Source organism: Cnephaeus nilssonii (assembly GCF_951640355.1).
Source record: "Cnephaeus nilssonii genome assembly, chromosome: 14".
Classification (NCBI taxonomy): Eukaryota; Metazoa; Chordata; class Mammalia; order Chiroptera; family Vespertilionidae; genus Cnephaeus; species Cnephaeus nilssonii.
The window spans coordinates 5,605,143-5,623,967 of NC_137085.1; the positions used below are offsets into that span (position 1 = coordinate 5,605,143).

The window sequence follows — 18,825 nt, forward strand, 5'->3', positions numbered from 1 at the left end:
AGCGGCTGAGCGTAGACCTGAGGTGTGACCTTATCAGTGTTCCCATTGGGCGGGGCACCCCTCAAAGGCAAGGACATGTGAGGGCTAGCTTTGGCTTGGGGGTGGACCCAGGCTTGGGAGTTAGGAAGTATTCAAAGATGGACTCCCGTTCTGGGACCTCCATCCCTCACTGAGGGCCTCAAGGCGGCCTGGGCGTAATGCTGAGAGCCACCCTTTGCCCCTTGCCCTCCCGGACGGCCCAGTGGGAAGGAACACAGACTGGGGGTCTGGGCCTGTGTTTATTTAGCAGTCGGGGAGCAGCTCCATCAGCAGGGTGGCCAGGTCAGCGCTGGGCCGAACTGTGAGAAGGCTCCCGGCTCTCAGCGGCGTCGGCTCGTGGGGGCGGCTGGGGGGCACCTTGGGCAGAGGCTGATAGGAAGGCAGCGGGAAGGGGGAAGGCAGGAGGCACCTGAGAGGAACGCAGGGGCGTCACCACGGCGACACTGCCGGGTAGGGGAGCTGCACTCTGGCTCCCATCAGCCCCCTCCCCATCCCTACTCACCGCATGCTCACTGGTCATCGATGCACTGGTCTGTGGGGGAGACAGTTCGTCACAATAGGCAGGGATGTGTGTGTGACCCCTGCCCTGCCCCCCGGCTGCCCCAGGCCCCAGCCTGGCCCAGTAGCAGCACATCTAGAGGTTCCCTTCAGGGCTGGGGCAGCAGAGGGACAGGTGATGGGGGAGGGGATCGAGAGAAAGGCCTGAGAACACCTGGGGGCCACTTGTTCTCAAGGACGCAGATGATGCCCAGCCACCTGCTGGGCGCCGAGGTCTCCTGCCCGTTAACCTGATGAGCCCTGGCAGCCCCTCCGCCCTGGGGAGGCCGGTGGCTCTGAGTGGCCGGGTACGGCCCCTGCCTGGCCAGGTCACCTGAAGACAAAAGTGCCTCCCCACTCAGTGATGAGCAAGCCCCAGGGGGAGGGGGAGGGGGAGGGGGCCCAGAACAGCAGGACCTGGGCTATGGGGGAGGGGGCCCAGGCCATGAGACTGGGAAGCTTGGACCGGCCTGAAACGCTCATCTGGGTCGGCCCAAGCCATCTCTCAGGGAAGAGTCCTTAGGACCCAGACCCCTGGGGGCCCCGCAGACCCCTGGGCTGGGGCATGGCCTTTCTGAACCCAGAGTGGCTCCCAGGGGGCTCCAGTGACTAGAGGGGAGCGGGCCCCCTCTCCCCATTTCCCTGGTGGGGTGTCATCAGGCCTGGACAGTCCCAGGCCCCTGCCTCCTCTCCCCACCTGGCCATTACCGATTGGGACAGGGAAGACGATGTTGTCATCGGCGAGGCCCAGGGATTTGGCAAAGCGGCTGAAGTTCTCCTTCCGTTCAGGGGGCAGCTCCTTGGTCCTTCCTGTGGCCAAGATGGCGGGCGAGGGGCCGGGAGACGCTCCATGAATATTGTTGAATGGATGAACGAGCCTCAGACCCCTTCCGCGTGGGGGTCTGCGAAAGTCCTCTTCCCCTGGCCCCCCGGGGCCTTGGGGGATGGGGGGCTGGGCCCTTCCCCCCTGGAATGGGACAGGAGGGGGTCCCCGGGGTGGGGGAGGGTGAAGACCCACCGTAGAGGGTGATCTTGAAGAACTCCCGGTTTTGGAAGACCTTCCTGAAGAACACCATGGCGAACTGGCTGTAGTCGGTGGCCGCCACTTTCACGGTGTAGCCCTGCAGTTCTGGGTAGGCTGCGGGGTGGACGGCGCGGGGTCAGCCCCGGCTGGTGGGACAGACAGCTCCTTCCTCCCCACCCCGCACTGGACGGCGTCTGTGTGGAGGCGCGGGGGGCCGGTTCCCCCTCTGGGAGGACCCCATGCCTGGGACCCCAACCCCAGGGCCCACATCACTCAGGACTCACCCTCAATGTTGCCCAGGTGGAACTGGCCGGGCGGGGAAGTTTGGACAAACGTTCTGACAAAGTAGTCGCAGTGCTGGTCCCTGTGGGAGTGGGAGAGACGTGTGGGTGAGGGGGACACGCAGGCTTGGGCCCCCTGGGCTGGACGAGGTGGGAGCCAGGGTTGGCGCTGGAGGGGCTGGGATTCCGAAGCCCTGGGTGCAGCCCAGCCCCCCTCCTCCCCTCCCTCACCCCCCCCCCCCCCCCGCAGCAGGACGCCTGGCCTTTCCCTCTGTGCTCTCCCGCTGCCCTGCCCGCGCCCGCCTCCAGCACCCACTGTCCTTCCGCCTTCAGGGCTGTCTCCCTCGGTGGCCTTCTGTCTGGTCCTCCCCACCCTGGGCGTCTGTCCCTCCTCTTGTCTTGCTGTTTCCCTCTGTACCCTCTCCTGGGCAATTCATCTCACCATGTCCTTGGCACCTGAGAGCCGATCTCCCCAAACCCGTCCTTCTCATGCCCCTACTGCCCCAATGCTCCAGCCCCCGCCCCCCCACCCCGACCCCAGGTACCAGAGCCAGAAACCCACAGGAGCTGGTGAGCCTGGCACCCCACCATTCCTCTGCCCCCTGCCGCCAGAGGGCCCTGTGCTCCTCACCAGATCCCTTGGGTGCCGGTGCCTGAGGCCGCAGCAGTGTGGTGCCCACCCCCCCACCCCCCACCGCCAGGCTGCTCCTGAGCTTGTGCCCAGGGCAGCTGCGTGATGGCTTGCGGCTGCCCGAAGGAGCGGCTCTCTTCCTCGGAGGCCGCCAGCCCCTGCTGTGAGCCCCCTGCCCCTCCTTCCAAGGCAGATCGGTTCCTCCAAGGCCTGGCCGAGCGGCCACCTCCCTGGGAGCCCCAGTGAGGTGCTGGGGGGTTCCAGGCTGGGCCCGGGGACCCTCCTCCCACTCCAGACGCCCCTGCTCTCTGTCTCGTTCCCCGAGGCCTGTCCGTGCGCATCCCTACGACTGTCTGTGTGCGCACAGAAGTGATCCATAAATGCTGACGTGATGAATGAAGGAAGGAGGAGACCAGTCTGTGAATCCAGTACTGAGTAGAGGACAAGTGACTCCCTGTCAGCTTCGGTCACCCCTTGGCCGTGACATCAGCCCGTCTCTCAGCGCCCTTCCTTCCCGCAGCCCCCCGTTCCCATGCTCCCCAGGAGGTGGCCGCCCTCACTTGAACAGGGTGGAGGTGACGTTGTAGCTGCGGTCTTCTTTCAGCTCGTAGTTGGTGGTGTACATCTTAAACTGGGCGCCCTCTTTCTGGGAAACTGCATTTCCCGCCAGGCCCACGACGTACCACTTCCCCTGGAACTGCAGGGGGCTGGTGACAGGCGAGTGGGCCGTGGGCCGCAGGGGCCCCGACGGCTCTGTCCCTGCACGCGTCTCTGGGCGGCTGGCTCAGAACCAGGAGGGCCTCCTCCAGGGCCGCAGGACTCCTGCCTGGGACTCGGGCCCGCACTGGGCCTGCACTGGGCCTGCGCTGACAAAGCGGGCAGGAGCTGGAGGCTATGGGCCAGAGGGAGCCCTGGGTCTGGCAGGGATGGAGTGACCGTGGCCAGTGGGACTGAAGATGTCCCCACCTTGCATGGACTATGGAGACTATGGGAGAGAATGTGGGCCTAGCAGGTCAGCGAGGCTGGGGCGGGGGTGGGGGTGGGGACATGGTATCCATCAGGAGGCAGAAGGGCAGGCTGAGCTGAAACCTGGGCCCATCCTGTCCTAAACGTTCTCTAAGACTCGGCCTCAACTCCCTTCTGCTCCCACTGCTCCTGGGTCCTCCCCACGGCTGCCCCGCCGGGTGCCTCACCTGGTCATCTTGGAAGTTTGGCTGCAGCGGGACCCTGGACAGAGGTGGGACTGGGATCAGGTTTGGGGTGGAGTCCTGGGCCCGGGTCTGCAGGGCCCCCAGCAGGGTGAGGCCCAGCCACAGGAGACCGAGGGGCATGGTTGCAGGGCTGAGGCCACCGGGCAGCTGCTGAGCCAGGCAGGTGGTGAAGGAGGAAGAGGCGAGTGAGGAGGCTGGCCTGAGGGGCCCTATTTATGGTCCCCACTGCTCTCCAGCTCACCCTGGCGTGGAGCGGTCTGTCCTTTGCCAAATTCAGGAAAGGTGAGGTAACTGCCAGCAACTCCTGCGGGACATTTGGTAAGATTTCTGCCCCTTTCCCTGTGGTCAGGATTGTGCAAGACAGAGGGGCAGGACGGCCAGGGAGGCACCGGGACTTCCCCCTGAGCGCCCCACCTCTGCGGGGCAGGGGCTCCCTGCACACTCTGTGCCCCTTTCCTCCACCCTGTTTGTGTTCAGTGGCCCTGATCTGGACGAGCTGCCATCTCTGACCTCCCGGAGCCCCTGCTCGGGCCGAGGTGGGGGTGGGGGTGGGGGGTATGTGTGTGAGACCCTCATGATCTGTTTCCTGGTTCTCAGAAGGCGCAGGGGAGGGTGGGGCGCTGGAAGTGAACATTCCTGACAGGGAAGGACATGGTGTTCTGAGTTCTCCAAGGGCCCCGCCAGCCCTGGCACGGGGGAAACCCCTTCCTCAGACGCCATCTGGAAGGGCCCCCCCCTGGAGTTGCCCCTCCCCTCCTCCGCGCCCCATGTGCAGGGGTGGCCCTGGACTGAAGCTGATCCTACGGACGTGGCCCCTCCTGTGGGCCCCGAGACCCCAAGCCGGGCACTCCGGCCGCACCCGGAGCGGGACAGCGAGGGGTGCGCACTGCACCGGCCGGGCCTGGGCCGCTCTCCGCCTGCTGCTCGGACACCTGGTGCTCTGGCTCCGGGAGTGCAAGCCCTTGGCCTCGCCCTTGAGGGTCACTGAGACCACCCACCACCTGGACCCCGTCCAGTGGGCCAGGCCTGGGTCCCCAGGAGTGTTCCTGCCATGGCTGGTCCCAGCTGTGTCCCTGCGAGCAGTTTCCTCCCTGGGGCTCTGGCTGTCCTGGGAGGGGGCCACGGGGCTCAGCCCCCGGGGCAGTGCCTCCTGATGCCGCCATGAGGACGGAGGCTGCCTGGAGTCTGACCTGAGGTGGAACTGAGGGGGTCCTGGCCTCAGGACACGGACAGGGGCCATTGGCTCTACCCGCCACCCGCCGCTCTGAAACCAGCACCCCAGCCGGGCTCGGGGGCAGCGGTCCGAGGGAAGGGGCTTTGGGCGGGGCCTGAGCTGGTGGGTGGGCTGCAGCCTTGGCCACCCTGAGGCAGGGAAGCCCCCTCAGGCCCTGGCCGGGCTGCCTGTCTGGGTGACGAAAGGGCAGGAAGTGGAGATGAGCAAAGCTTCCACGCTGTGGCCACCAAAGCCCGCGTGCCCCCCAGGCCCGTGGCCTCCCCAGCCTCTCCTCTACCCGCCCCCCCCCCCCCCCCCCCCGGTCTACTCCCGCCAAAAGGCCAGGGCTCCACCCAGCCACTCTCTTTGACCTTAAAAGGGATCTTCGAGCCTTTGGTGGCTGTTGGATGTGGGGGAGACTGACAGTGGAGCCCCAAAGGATTTTAACTAGGGGAGGGGCAGGGCCCTGGATCACCAAGAGTCACTGGGCAGACTCTTAAAGCCAGGACAGAGTGGCCCATGCTCCCTGGTGTGAACTGTGGGAGGGCAGGACAGGGTCTGCAGCATGAGCAGCCTGGGGCCCGCCCGGTGCCTGCGAATCCCTGCCCCCCTCACCCCTGTGCCCTCTGCCCATGCCTAACCCTGCGAATCCCTGCCCCCCTCACCCCTGTGCTCCCTGCCCATGCCTAACCCTGCGAATCCCTGCCCACGCCTCACCCCTGTGCCCTCTGCCCAGGCCTAACCCTGCGAATCCCTGCCCACCCCTCACCCCCTGTGCCCTCTGCTCATGCCTAACTCTGCTAATCCCTGCCCACCCCTCACCCCTGTGCCCTCTGCTCATGCCTAACTCTGCTAATCCCTGCCCACCCCTCACCCCTGTGCCCTCTGCTCATGCCTAACTCTGCTAATCCCTGCCCACCCCTCACCCCCTGTGCCCTCTGCTCATGCCTAACTCTGCTAATCCCTGCCCACCCCTCACCCCCTGTGCCCTCTGCTCATGCCTAACTCTGCTAATCCCTGCCCACCCCTCACCCCTGTGCCCTCTGCTCATGCCTAACTCTGCTAATCCCTGCCCACCCCTCACCCCCTGTGCCCTCTGCTCATGCCTAACTCTGCTAATCCCTGCCCCCCTCACCCCTGTGCTCCCTGCTCATGCCTAACCCTGCTAATCCCTGCCCACCCCTCACCCCTGTGCCCTCTGCTCATGGCTAACCCTGTGAATCCCTGCCCACCCCTCACCCCGTCAGTGCACAGCCTTGAGAGAGCCGTGTGCCTGAGCCCCCTGGCTGGCATATGTGACTGAGCCGTGAAGGCCTCTCTATAAATTAAGATTCTGGCGGCGACTGTGGAGATCTACTTGTCTCTCCGCGCCCAAGACCGGCGGGTAAGCTCCTTGCTGATTAAACCTGCCACCTGCCATCTGGAGTGGCCCGTCTCTTTCTTTGGTCTCTCCTTGCCCTCCATGTACGGGGACCAGTTTGGGAAACAACAGGGGTCCCAGGACAGTCATGGCCGTCGCTGGGGCAGAGTCAGTGCTGGGCTGGGGGTGCTCCTTGCATTCTGCCTTAGGCAGGCGGGGGCCCTGCAGGCTAGGCGGGGGTGAGAGGAAAACTCTGCCACCTCCTCAGAGTCCAGCAGGGCTTTCGGGGCAGGGTCAGCTCAGCAGTCACCCCTCCTCGCACAGCTGTGAGCGCTGGGGGCTGGGGGCTGGGTGAGGGGCGCGGGTGGACTCCTGCGTGGACTCAGGCTGACTCCAAGGGTTCCAGGGCGGACGGGACCCTGGTGGCCCCACTCCTCGTCCACCCCCTCCCCCCTGGGCCTGGGCACCTGGTCAGGGAGGGAAACTCTCAGGTTCACCCTGCCCCGAGCTGGGGGCAGTCCCTAGGCACAGGGGCTCTCAGAATGGCCTGCACCGCGTGAGCATGCCAGGCCCTTGCCCACTTCCCCTTGGCCCATCACAAGCCACACAGAAGCTTTTGGGCCAAGATCCTCCTGCAAGAAGCCAGGGCCAGGCCTGCCAAGTTCCACTGCGGGTCCGTTGAACAATGGCAGGAACTTAAACACCATCTACACGTGGGTCTCTCTGTGGCACGAAGCCAGGAGAAATCTGGCTGCTCCAGTCCCCCTCCCACCCCCACGGCCTGGCAGGTGGCTCTCCCCTCTCCACAGGCCCAAGACCCGGGGCTCCCACGGACACAGTGGCCTGTTCTCCCGACCACAGGGCCCAAGCCCGTGCCTGCTCTGACCCCTTCAGGAAGGCAGCGAAGTGTTCTCTGTGCTGATTGCATGTCAGGAATCCAGTCTAACCCCCTGGACCGGTCCCCGGAAACGTGTGAGCCGTGTTCAGCCCAGCCGCCGGTGGTTGGGGAACAATAATACCCTCTGAGTTGCCTGAAGGCTGGGCAAGGGGTCCCCGGGCAGCGGGTGACGAGGCTTGTAGGAGCCGGGGACCACGTCGAGGAGACGCCCAGGCCCCAGGAGGTCAGTCACAGCAGCAGGGACTCTCGGTGTCCACAGATGGGCCCCTTGGCCACTGTAGGTCCAAACACCCAGGAGGGGGGAAGGCCTGCTCCTCTCGGGCCTCTGCTGGACTCTCAAGTTTCTAGAAGCAGCTTTCTAGCCCCCATGCCCATCTCTCAACTCACCTGGGCTCAGCAAGCACGTCCTGGCTCCTGCCCCTTCCAGCTGGTGGGGGCCCTGTTTATGGAAAAGCTCTAAAAGGCAGCCCCTCTGCCGAAACCGGTTTGGCTCAGTGGATAGAGTGTCGGCCTGTGGACTGGAAGGTCCCAGGTTTGATTCCGGTCAAGGGCATGTATCTTGGTTGCGGGCACATCCCCAGTAGGGGGTGTGCAGGAGGCAGCTGATCGATGTTTCTCTCTCATCGATGTTTCTAACTCTCTATCCCTCTCCCTTCCTCCCTGTAAAAATCAATAAAATATATTAAAAATAAATAAATAAAAATAAAAGGCAGCCCCTCCACAGCCCCGGCCACACGCCCACTGGGTTCCTCCCTAGAGAGGGGTCCACGAGGCGGGGGCGGGGGGCAGTAGGCTCTGCCGCTGGGTCTGGGTCCGGGGCAGTGTCCTGGTGCTCGGTGCCTGGCCCAAGCATGCCCCTGAGCTGGGTGCGCCTGCCTTCCACCCTGGGGCCTGGACTCACCCATGAGGACCACGGTGGGGACCGGAGGCCACGGCTCTGGGCGGGCCTGCAGCGGGCTCCAGGCACCCCGCTGGTGGCGGGTGGATGCTGGGCTCCGTGGAGCTGGACAGGAGCGCCGGTCGTGGCCTCTGCTCCTCGCAGCTCGGCACCGCTCCTGCCTGGGCTGTAGGGAAGGGCATCTCCGCGTGGCCACCGCCAGGCCACTCCCTGCTCCCTGCTCCCTGGGCCCACGGCTGGGTGTCCGTTGGACACCATCAAAGGTGGCTTGTGTGCGGATGGATCTGGCTCTCCCGAAAGGCTGTTTCCATCTTTGTATCCTCCGTGCCCAGGACACAGCAGGAGAGTGCCCGGCCTGGGGGGCAGGCTTAAATGAGAGCTGACAGCTGAGAGGTACTCAGGTTCCTGCCGAGTCCGCCCTGGGCGCTGGAGACTGGCCAGGCAGTGCCCCGCCCCCCCTCCCCATTCATCTCAGAGGTTGAGGAAGTGGGGGGACGGGGGTCCCAGCTGCGCTCCTCCTCCTGCTGGGAACCAAGTGTTTGTTTCGGATGTGGTGGTTCTGTGGCCGAGCCTCTCCCTCGGGGGGAGGGGATCCTGAGCAAGGCTGTGACAGGCAGTGAGGACAAGGTCAGGCTCCCAATGGGCAGTGGACACCTTCGAAGAAGGGGCTACCCGGCCAGTGGAGAGGGGCGAGGGACCGGCTGGGGAGCAGAGAGGGGGAGGCTGCCCGGAGGGGGTGCTGCTCTGCGAGGGCAGGCAGGCAGGGCGGGGTGACTGGTCCTCCCGTGGCCTGAGGGGGTCTTGGGAGGATCCATCTGAAAAGCAATCCTGGCTGAACGGTAGTAGACCCTCTGAAGCCCCCGCCCCCACCAGAACACAGGATCTGGGTGAAACAGGCTCGTAATGCCTTGTCGAGCTCACAATAAACGAGGCACACGCACAGCCTTCAGTGTGTGTTTTATAAGAAAAGTGTCCTGAGCAAAGTGTCCAAAGTAAAAACTTAGAAAAGAAACCACAGAATAAATCCAAAGAAAATATCAGGCAGAAGTAAATGAAGAGCGGAAATTAATAAAATACAAAGATACATTAGGAATATCAAAGCCAAAAGATGACTCCTGAAAAAGACTAATAACATAAGTAGAAATTTGGGGGAAAAAAATCTCAACACAGAAAGGTATAAGAGACACATAAACAGAAGTAGAAATTTTTAAATCTATAACTATAGATTTTACAGACATTAACGGGTAAGAGGATGCTATAGGTAATGACATGGGAAATACTTGAACTCATGGATTCACGAAGTAACAGAAAGAGTGGCCCTGTAACATCACAGAGTTGACAAGTTATTAACAAATCTTCCCACAAAGAGAACACCAGCCATGCAATATATTCAAAGTGCACAATTAGGCAAGTTTTAAAAAATGAACTTTTAATTTTGTTTAATTTATAGGAAAATTGTGAAAATAGTTTGCAGAGCTCTCATATATCCTGCATCGTTTCCCTTATTATTAACATCTTATATTACTGTGACAGGTTACAATTAATGAACCACTTTTGATACATTATTAACTAAAGTCCATACTTTATTCAGATTTCCTTGGTTTGTCCATAATGTCCTTTCCCATTCAGGATACCATGTTGCTTTTTTTTTTTTTATGACCAGACAATTACATATGAGAATACACACTTAAAAAAAATATATATATATAATTGATATCAGAGAGGAAGAGAGCGATAAGAAACATCAATGATGAGAATCATTGATCGGCTGCCTCCTGCACAACCCCCCGCCCCCCTACTGGGGATCGATCCTGCAAGCTGGGAATGTGCCCTTGACCAGAACCTTGACCCTTCAGTCTGCAGGCCAACGCTCTACCCACTGAGCCAAACCAGCCAGGGCGATCCCATGTTACATTTAGTTGTCATGCCTCATTAGGCTCTTCTTGGCTGTGACACTTGCTCAGACTTTCCTTATTGATTTCTGAGAGGAAGAGAGGGATAGAAACATCAGTGATGAAAGAGATCATTGATTGGCTTCCTCCTGCACACACCCTTCTGGGAATCGAGCTCTCAACCCCAGCATGTGCCCTGACCGAGAATTGAACCCTGACCTCCTGGTTCATAGGTCGATGCTCAAACCCTCAGCCACACCAGCAGCAGACTTTCCTTGGTCTTGATGACCTTGACAGTTTTGAGGAGGACAGTTTTGAGGAGTACCACTCTTGTATTTTGTAGAATCGCCCTCTATTGGGACTTTTAGGCGTTTTTCTCATGACTAGACTGGGGTTATGAGTTTTAGGAGGAAAACTACAGAGGTCAAGTGCCATTTGTACCACATCATGTCAGGGGAACACGCTATCCACAGGACTGACCGCTGTTGGTGCTGACTTGCTCGCCTGGCTGAGGTGTGCTGTCCCACAGGGGCTGAACCAGGGAGCTGGGGCAAATCCAGAAGCGCGAGTGTGCACGAAGCGCCCGTCCCCCTCCGTGAACAGGTCTAGTGCGAGGTTTCCAGAGCCCCGCTCGCCAGTGCTCACCGGGAGGAGTCTGCAGCGACATCCACCCAGGAGCGAGGGGTGGGAGGGCTCCGCGGTCCCTTACAAACCCCACCCGGCCCGGATCCTCTTCCCAGGAAGGTACCCCTGAGAAAGCCACAGGTCGTTTCTGCAGTTCCCCAGAGTCACCGGCTCCTGAACCCGTGGTCCTAGCCTTTTGCGCCCGCCGCTACCCGCAAGCCTAGGTCCCCGAGGGGGCCCGACGTTGCGGGCTCAGGCTCTTCAAGGACCGCGCGGTGATGGAACGCGGAGACCCCCGTGCGGACAGGGGGCCCTGGTGGAAGCTGAAACGGTGGAACCTCGCGAAGTAAAGCGGGGGAAGCCGCCGGGCCCGCTCCAGGGCCCGGAACCTTCAGGCCCGAGCCCCGCCCCACCGCCAAAACCCCACCCCCGCCCGCCCCAGACCCCGCCCCCGCCCAGAGCCCCGCCCCACCGCCAAAACCCCACCCCCGCCCGCCCCAGACCCCGCCCCCGCCCAGAGCCCCGCCCCACCGCCAAAACCCCACCCCCGCCCGCCCCAGACCCCGCCCCCGCCCAGAGCCCCGCCCCCGAACAGACTCATACCAGCCGCAGTCTGGCTCCTGCGCCTACACCGCGAGCAGAGGTCCTTGCTGTCCCCGCCACCAGGCTCCGCCCCTTCTCACCCATAACCAGTCCTGCCCTCGGACCTTGGCCGCAAGGCGGGGCCAACTCGGGTCTGCCCGCGGAGAAGCCTGGATGGTGGAGGCTCGGGCCCCGAGCCAGGGCGACCCAGCGCGGCAGAGGGTCGGCGCAGACTGGGACCCCCATTCCTCCCCCATCCAACCTCTGGGGGCTTGCGGGTGGGAGAGCCGGCGCCTCCGCGTGGGCGAAATCTTAGACACCTGGTTTCCTTTAGGTCCCCAATATGTATAGGGAAGATTTTATGGTTCAAGCCATAGGAGACAGGGTGCAGCGGAGCGGGAGGGCAGAAAGCCGAGTCTCTGGCGCCCTCCTGCTGTTAGTCGGCTGTGGCGGTGTCGGGGGCCCTCAAGGACCCGAAGCCGTGACTCCCTGACACTCCGAAGGGTTCAGTCTCTTTCGATTGGGTGCATGAGGCAGAAATGACTAACCACATGCTACGGCCAGTGTTGGGACTCAGAGCCCACACCGGGAGCTGTGTGGCCGAGCAGAGGCTGGCGCCCGGGTATTCCCTCCATTCGACCCGGGTCACCACCGAGAACCGTTTCATCTACGTGTTGAGGAGCCGGGGCACTTAGCGACTCCCAGACACCCCGGAGGTGTTTCTGCGGCTCTGCGGAGAGCAAGAAAGGGGGGGCCCAACCTGCCACGCGGCTGTGCCTCTGTGCCTGCTCGCTCGGCGTCCCTGTTACCCTGGCAACCTGCGGGTCACCAGACACCCGGCCCTTTAAGGGAAGCCTAAGCCCGGCGGTCTTGGTTTCGCGCGCCCGCCCGCGGTGCCGGTGGAGAGAACATGGCCCAGGCTGCACGCGTGCTGTGGCCCGGCGGGCGCGCTCTGGCCTGGAGGCTGGGCGGTAGTCCGGCGCCCCGACTCCCAGTGCAGAGCCGGGCTGGCTTCGCAGGGGCGGCGGGAGGCCCGGGCCCCGCCGCCATCGCCCGCAAGGGGAGCCGGCGGCTCCTGGGGCGGGCGGCCCTGGCCCTGGGAGGCGCTGTGGGGCTGTACTACACGGCGCGGTGGCACCTGCGCGCCCAGGATCTCCGCGCCCAGCGCCCCGCCGCGCAGGTAAGCCGGGCTGGCCGGGCTCCGCGCGGGGAGGGGCGCTGGGGTCAGCGCGGAGCTGCGGGACTTCGGAAGGCGGCCGGGTCCGGAATCGCCTCCGCTGTCCGCTCGTGACCTTGGGCGAGTGACTTGGTTTTGTCTCCAAGTCCTCAGTGTCCTCATCTATGAAATGGGGCCGCTCCTGCTGCCTGCTAACGGGAATCGTCTTTGTCTTAAAGCTGTTTCTAACTTGTTTAAAGACTTTATAATGGGGAGCTTTTGAGATCTCAGAAAAGAGAAAAAAAAAGGCCTCTTTCCGTTTATCCCATTCCAAACATTTTGTCGGCCCCCCATCGTCTTCAAATCCTAAGGTTGTGTATTTATTTGTTGATGTTATTATTAGCATTTTTTGTGGAGCCGATGACCCTTAGGTTCGGAGGGACATGGACGTGTTCCCCCAGCGAGGTGGTGGCCCAGCTGCCCTCGCACCAGCACAGCTTTTCTCTGCTGTGGCCCCCCACCCCCCTATCCACCCACATATTCCTGCACCCAGGGCGTCAGGGGTGGGTGGGAGGGGAGTAGAGTTCTCTGTATCTCCCTGCTCACTTCCACGGGTCCAGCCTCAGTTTCCCACCTGAACATCGAGGGCAGTGGACTGCAGCTGTGACTTTCAGACTAGTATATGCAGCAAGCTCACCTGGGGCTTTCCTGCAGAACGAGCAGGATCCAGATCCTGGCCCAAGGCCCTGATACAACCCTTTCCCCTTAGGGCAGCGGTTCTCAACCTTCCTAATGCCGCGGCCCTTTAATACAGTTCCTCATGTTGTGGTGACCCCAACCATAAAATTATTTTCGTTGCTACTTCGTAACTGTAATTTTGCTACTGTTATGAATCATAATGTAAATATCTGTGTTTTCCGATGGTCTTAGGCGACCCAGCTAGCGGTTCTCAACCTGAGGGTCGCCTAAGACCATCGGAAAACACAGATATTTACATTACGATTCATAACAGTAGCAAAATTACAGTTACGAAGTAGCAACGAAAATAATTTTATGGTTGGGGGTCACCACAACATGAGGAACCGTATTAAAGGGCCGCGGCATTAGGAAGGTTGAGAACCCCTGCCTTACAGACTGGAGGTAGAACCCACTCTGGCCACGCTGGGGGTGGGGCACTCTGGATTGAGGCTGAGCCTCAGCTCTTCATTCCTCCCCGCCACCCCCCTTTTTCTCCCCATTTTCTCAGGGTCATCTTAGAAGGCTCTCCTGGGAAACAAGTTTGCTTGGGGCAGGGCCTGGGTTTGGGGGGGCAGGCCTGGGAAGCAGGCCTCAGAAGCCCCCATCTCTCTGCTCCCCATCCAGCTCTCCCTGTCCGACCGCCTGCAGCTGACTCTGTACCAGTACAAAACGTGTCCCTTCTGCAGCAAGGTCCGCGCCTTCCTCGACTTCCACGCCCTGCCCTACCAGGTGGTGGAGGTGAACCCTGTGCGGAGGGCTGAGATCAAGTTCTCCACCTACAGGAAGGTGCCTATCCTGCTGGCCCAGGAAGGAGAGAGCCTGGTGAGCTTCGGGAGCCCCACCATGTCCTGGGGTGTCCTGGAGTACTCCCCGGGTCAGCCCTGGAAGGAACGCGGGCTCTTGGCCTCAATGAGGGGAAGTAGCGGGTACACAGTAGATGCTCAGTAAATGGAGGCTGCTATCCTTCCCCACCAGCACCAAACACCAGCCTGGTCTGGGGATACAGAGCACCACAGAGCTTAGCAGTGTGGGTTCTGGAATCAGGGTGGTCTGGGTTCAGGTTGTGGCTCTGCCCCTCACCGGCTGTGTGACTCGGGGCCAGTCACTTAGCCTCTCTGGGCGTGCTTCTCCGTCCATCAGCAGAGGACCACCCTCTCCAGGTTGTAGGGGATGCCTGGCCCATGCTTGGCTCCTAGTATGTGGCTTCTGGCATCCACCCTGCTCCTCAGAGCCCTGGAGGCCAGGTAGGTGGAGCAGGCAGGGCCTAGACCCTGGGTCCTCCCCACACCCTCCTCCCCATTAGCCACACTTGGGTCTCCCTTCTGATCGGCTGCCCTGAGAGTGGGGGCTGTATCCTGGGGGTGGGGAGAGCTCAGTGGACATGGGTTATAGGGGTAACCCCCCAGGAGTGGACCCACAGTACCCTGGTTCCCCCGACCAGTTTCTGAGGAATGCCTGGGCACGGTGGTGTTTAGAGGCCTCCACCCTCATCCCCATCTAAATCGCCCTCTTCTCTTCCAGCAACAACTGAACGACTCCTCTGTCATCATCAGCGCCCTCAAGTCCCACCTGGTGTCGGGGTAAGGAGCTCCTTGGAGACGGTCTCCAGGGAGGCCTCCCCCACGTCCTGCATGGGAGTGGGTGGGGCTGCTGCTTCCATTTCCTGAACGGGTCACGGGCGTCCTGCTCAGAGACGCCCCCTTCCCCTCCTTCGCACCCCTCCCCCTGTCAAGGAAGTTCTTGATGTCCGCCCCGGACCCTCGTGCTGCACTTTTATGGGTCGGTTCTGGCTTCACCCCGGGGCTGGGCCAGGCCGGGGTGGATAGTCACCCTAAGGAGGCGAGGGCGGGGTCTCCTGGAGGAGGAAGGAGTTGGGGTGAGACTCTGGATGTACCCTGAAGGCAGCCCCTGGATGTCATCATCACCTACTATCCACCCATGAAGGCCACGAACGACCAGGGCAAGGAGGTGACCGAATTCTGCAACAAGTACTGGCTCATGCTGGACGAGAAGGAGGCCCAGCGCATGTATGGTGGGAAGGAGGCCAGGACGTGAGTGGGGCTGGGGCTGCCGGGGGGAGGTGGCATGGCGGGGGGGGGGTGTCTCCCCCAGAAGGGACCAGGCTGAATGAGATGCTGTGCGGGGGGAGCAGCTGGGAGGCCACAAGAGCTGGGCTGAGTCTCTATAAGGACCCGCTGCTTAGGCCTCAGCTCCCGTCATGCACTGGGCGGGCTAGATCGTGGGTCTGCCCCCCACCCCCAGGCCCCGGCTTAGGAAGCCCACCTGGCCAGCCCTGACCCCTGCTTACCCGCAGGGAGGAGATGAAGTGGCGGCAGTGGGCGGACGACTGGCTGGTGCACCTGATCTCCCCCAACGTGTACCGCACGCCCGCCGAGGCCCTGGCCTCCTTCGACTACATCGTCCGGGAGGGCAAGTTCGGGGCTGTGGAGGGCGCCATGGCCAAGTACGTGGGCGCAGCTGCCATGTACTTCATCAGCAAGCGGCTCAAGAGCAGGTGAGGGTGCATGAGTGTGCGCGTGCGCGATGGCCTTTCCATTGACCTCACCGGGGCCCAGGCAGGCGTCTCCCTGGTGGAACACCCCTCTCCCTGCCCAGGCACCACCTCCAGGATGATGTGCGTGAGGACCTGTATGAGGCTGCCAACACGTGGGTGGCCGCTGTGGGCAAAGACCGGCCCTTCATGGGGGGCCAGAAGCCCAACCTGGCTGACCTGGTGAGTGTGGTGGTGGGGAGGGGGTGCCCACACCGAGGGTCCTGTCTCTGGGTCGGGGCAGCCCAGGCAGGGAGAGCGCAGATGGAGGCAATACTGCATCTCCGGCTCCCTCACGTCAGAGGCAGCTGGCTCCCTCTGTGACCAGGGCTTAAGGAAATCCAGCTACAACGAACTGCCTTGGTTCCCACAACTGACAAGTTTAATGGAGGGGTTGGCTTCAGGCCCAGCTGGATCCAGCGGTCCCAGTGGTATTACCGGGGCTCAATGCCCTGTTGCACTCCAACTCCTTGGAGTTGACCTCAGCCCCAGGCCAGCCTTGGTCCAGCGCCCAGGCTCCCCCAGCAGAAGTCCTGGCTCCCAGGTCCATGGCGAAGCATCCCTGTAGCCAGCGTGAACCCCATTGATTGGCAGGCCCCGCTCTGTGGGGGAGGGCTCGGGATCTGAGAGCGGGGGGGGGGGGGGGGGGAGGTGTTTTCTCAAAGGAAACTCTGGGTGGTGGGTGTTACCCAAAAATGGGGTGTGTGTATGGGGCAGGCAAAATCTACAGTTACCCCCGTGCCTCGTTCAAAGCTCCTTCGTTCAAAGCCCCGCGGCAAAATGAGCCCTTGGGGCGGGGGCGTTGTGGAGCTCGCAGAGCGGGAAGACGGGCCCAGGGCCCTGGGCTGGCAGGTGGCGGGGGTCTGGATGCCCCTCTGTGCCCTCCCCAGGCGGTGTACGGCGTGCTGCGAGTGATGGAGGGCCTGGAGGCCTTCGACGACCTGATGCGGCACACCCGCATCCAGCCCTGGTACCTGCGGGTGGAGAAGGCCATCGCCGACGAGGCCCTCCAGTGAAGGAGCCCCCCCCGCCCCCGGGGGGAACCGGAGACCACAGGAGACGCCCGCTGCCGGCACCAGGGCCACTGAGCCAGCACTCGGCGTGCTGTGCAGGGTGACAGGGCCGTGCTACCTCTCGTCCACCCCACCCACAGCATTCTCTGTGTCTAACGCTGGACACCTGGGGGGCCCTGGGCTGCGGGGGACACAGCCCCCTGAGGGGCACAGAGCGGCTACCTCCCTCCTCCCGGCCCCGGGCTCCCAGTGGCTGCCCTGCCTAACCCTGTGGGTGGGAACTGGGCTGGGCCCCGCCCTGGACAAGGGAAGTAGGGACATCCCGGGTTAGGGAGAGCCCCATCCTAGGCTCCTCATGTTCCTGCTCGTCCTAAGCATCCCCGCTCCCCTCTCCCAGACTCCGTCTGTTTGAAATAAAAAGATTCTGCCATGAGGTCTGTGGCTGCTGCGGATGAGGCCACGCCCAGCCCTGTTTGTTCCGTGTTACTAAGGGTCAGGCCTGGGGGAAAGGCTAGTGGCTTCCTGTCACATGATCCCTGGGACACCAGAGGGAGGCTCAGAGATGGCCCAGCGTGTGGTCTCTGAGAGACTGACTGGGACTGTGGGTGGTGGTGCCCCTCTCTGCGCCTCAGTTTCCTCATCTGTTAAATGGGCATAATGATAGTCCCCACCTCGGGGAAGTGGTGAGCGTTGGATGACAAGATGCGGGTCAAGCGCACAGAAGGGTACCGGGCTCAGGCGGGGCCGGAGGGGCTCCAGTCCTGCTCTACAGACCAGACACCAAGGGCCAGGAGCACAGCGCCCCCAGGGCCCCTGGCAGCAGTGGCCACCCCGGGCTTTGATCCCAGGCCTGGGACTTCACAGGGATGGACGCTGGGACGGGGTCTATAGGGAGAAGCCAGCTCGGAGTGAGGGGGGCTGTGGGTGGAACCCCCTTCTGAGCAGGGTGCCCTGGGCCGGGGACTTCGTTCCCCTGCTTTTGGCAGAGGGTGGCTGGTGTACCTAGCTTCACCCCCCGGGCCCTTTGTTGGGGTGGGGGGTGATTGGGCAACCCTCCCAGGCCCACTCTGGAGTCTTGAAATTTTATTCTTTAAAAAAAAAATAATGCGTTTTCCCTATAACAGCTTAACACGTGAGCACAGTGGCCTCCGTTCTCCCGGGGCACGGTGCCGCCTGCCTGTCCTGGTCCCCGTGGGGGGCATCTGCCTGCCACGCTGGCTCTTCCTGGCTGCAGAGCGCTCCACTGCTCATACGACCACAGCCCACAGCCAGCCCAGGTCGTGGAGTATTGGGGGGCTCCCCTCCCTGTCCCCCTGGGAGTGTTGAGCGTGAGGGCTGTGAGGAAGGAGAGGAGCCCAGGCCTGAGGCCACAGTCTGGCAGGAGCCACAGAAGCTGCCTCCGAGAGCCAATAGGTGTCGCAGGCCCCAAGCCACCGCTGTGTCCGGAATGCTGTTCCTGCTCGTTGGTCAGACCTTAATCCCCAGGGGCCTTGGCTCCAGGGCCCAGGGTGGCCTGCGGACCCCAGAGCCTCCCTCGGCAGGACGGGCGCCGAAGGAGGCTTTCCTGCAGCCCTGCAGCCCCCGGCCCACTCCCTTCCCTTCCCAGCCAGCCTTTCCCTGCCTCCCACAAACCTCGCCCGGGGTTGCTTGGTGCCTTCCCAGCTGCTCAGGGAGGCAGACTCACCTCTCCTTTGTCTCAGCCCCAAAGGGAGCATCTGCTGTGCCTGGCGTGGGGCGAGGTGCCCACCTCCTGTCCATGACAGCGTGGCCAGGGGAGGGTCTCACCGCCGCCACCCACCCTGTGCTCCCAGCTCTCTGCTCCTGCTCAGCCCGCGACTGTGTCTCCCAGCCGTGGCTCCCCCTGAGGCCCAGTCCCACCAAGGAGGCTCAGGGGGCAGGCTGGGTCCCTGCTACCAGTCTTCTCCCCTCTCCCCGTTTCCATGTATCACAGATGCTCTACCGTCTCCCCATTTCACAGAGGAGGTTATGGCTGGTGGCTAAACCATGCTGGGGACCCGGGCCTGACTCCTGACTTGAGCTTTTTCCCTGGGGCTGCTGCAGGCACAGGGAGCACGCCTGGGTCATCCTCACTCTGCTGAATGGTCACCTTGATGAAAAGTCTCAGGACTGTGCTAGCTAGACCCCATCTCTGTGCCTGGGGCTGGAGACTGGCTAGT

General features: G+C 62.4%; 2 protein-coding genes across 3 annotated transcripts; one reads left to right on the forward strand and one right to left on the reverse strand.

The window, feature by feature from the left end:
- Positions 1–274: 274 nt before the first annotated feature.
- LCN2 (lipocalin 2) lies at positions 275–8,393 on the reverse strand. 2 transcript variants are annotated; one of them, XM_079791476.1, is made up of 7 exons: positions 3,706–4,138; positions 3,073–3,209; positions 1,885–1,964; positions 1,595–1,714; positions 1,285–1,386; positions 542–571; positions 275–448 (listed from the first exon to the last, which is right to left on the reverse strand). In XM_079791476.1, the coding sequence occupies exons 1-6, from the start codon at positions 3,841–3,843 to the stop codon at positions 549–551; spliced, it is 600 nt and encodes a 199-aa protein (XP_079647602.1). In that variant the 5' UTR covers positions 3,844–4,138; the 3' UTR covers positions 275–448; positions 542–548. The 2 variants fall into 2 exon arrangements, with proteins under 2 accessions (XP_079647602.1, XP_079647603.1); XM_079791477.1 differs by lacking the exons at positions 3,073–3,209; positions 3,706–4,138 and adding an exon at positions 8,096–8,393.
- Positions 8,394–12,093: 3,700 nt separating this feature from the next.
- On the forward strand, positions 12,094–17,166 carry PTGES2 (prostaglandin E synthase 2). Its single transcript, XM_079789587.1, has 7 exons — positions 12,094–12,370; positions 13,709–13,906; positions 14,606–14,664; positions 14,986–15,135; positions 15,399–15,599; positions 15,701–15,818; positions 16,526–17,166. Exons 1-7 carry the CDS (start codon positions 12,101–12,103, stop codon positions 16,649–16,651), a joined length of 1,122 nt encoding a protein of 373 aa, XP_079645713.1. The 5' UTR covers positions 12,094–12,100; the 3' UTR covers positions 16,652–17,166.
- The last annotated feature ends 1,659 nt before the right edge of the window (positions 17,167–18,825 follow it).

Bases quoted from the DNA above. Each gene is read 5' to 3' on its own strand.
- LCN2 (XM_079791476.1), bottom strand. From the start codon at position 3,843: ATGCCCCTCGGTCTCCTGTGGCTGGGCCTCACCCTGCTGGGGGCCCTG. The intron at 1,965-3,072 runs GTGAGGGCGGCC...CCACTCCCACAG, and splicing joins GTCACCTCCACCCTGTTCAA to GGACCAGCACTGCGACTACT. The intron at 1,387-1,594 runs GTGGGTCTTCAC...TCTTGGCCACAG, and splicing joins CTTCAAGATCACCCTCTACG to GAAGGACCAAGGAGCTGCCC.
- PTGES2 (XM_079789587.1), top strand. From the start codon at position 12,101: ATGGCCCAGGCTGCACGCGTGCTGTGGCCCGGCGGGCGCGCTCTGGCC. The intron at 13,907-14,605 runs GTGAGCTTCGGG...CTTCTCTTCCAG, and splicing joins CCCAGGAAGGAGAGAGCCTG to CAACAACTGAACGACTCCTC. The intron at 14,665-14,985 runs GTAAGGAGCTCC...TGTACCCTGAAG, and splicing joins AAGTCCCACCTGGTGTCGGG to GCAGCCCCTGGATGTCATCA.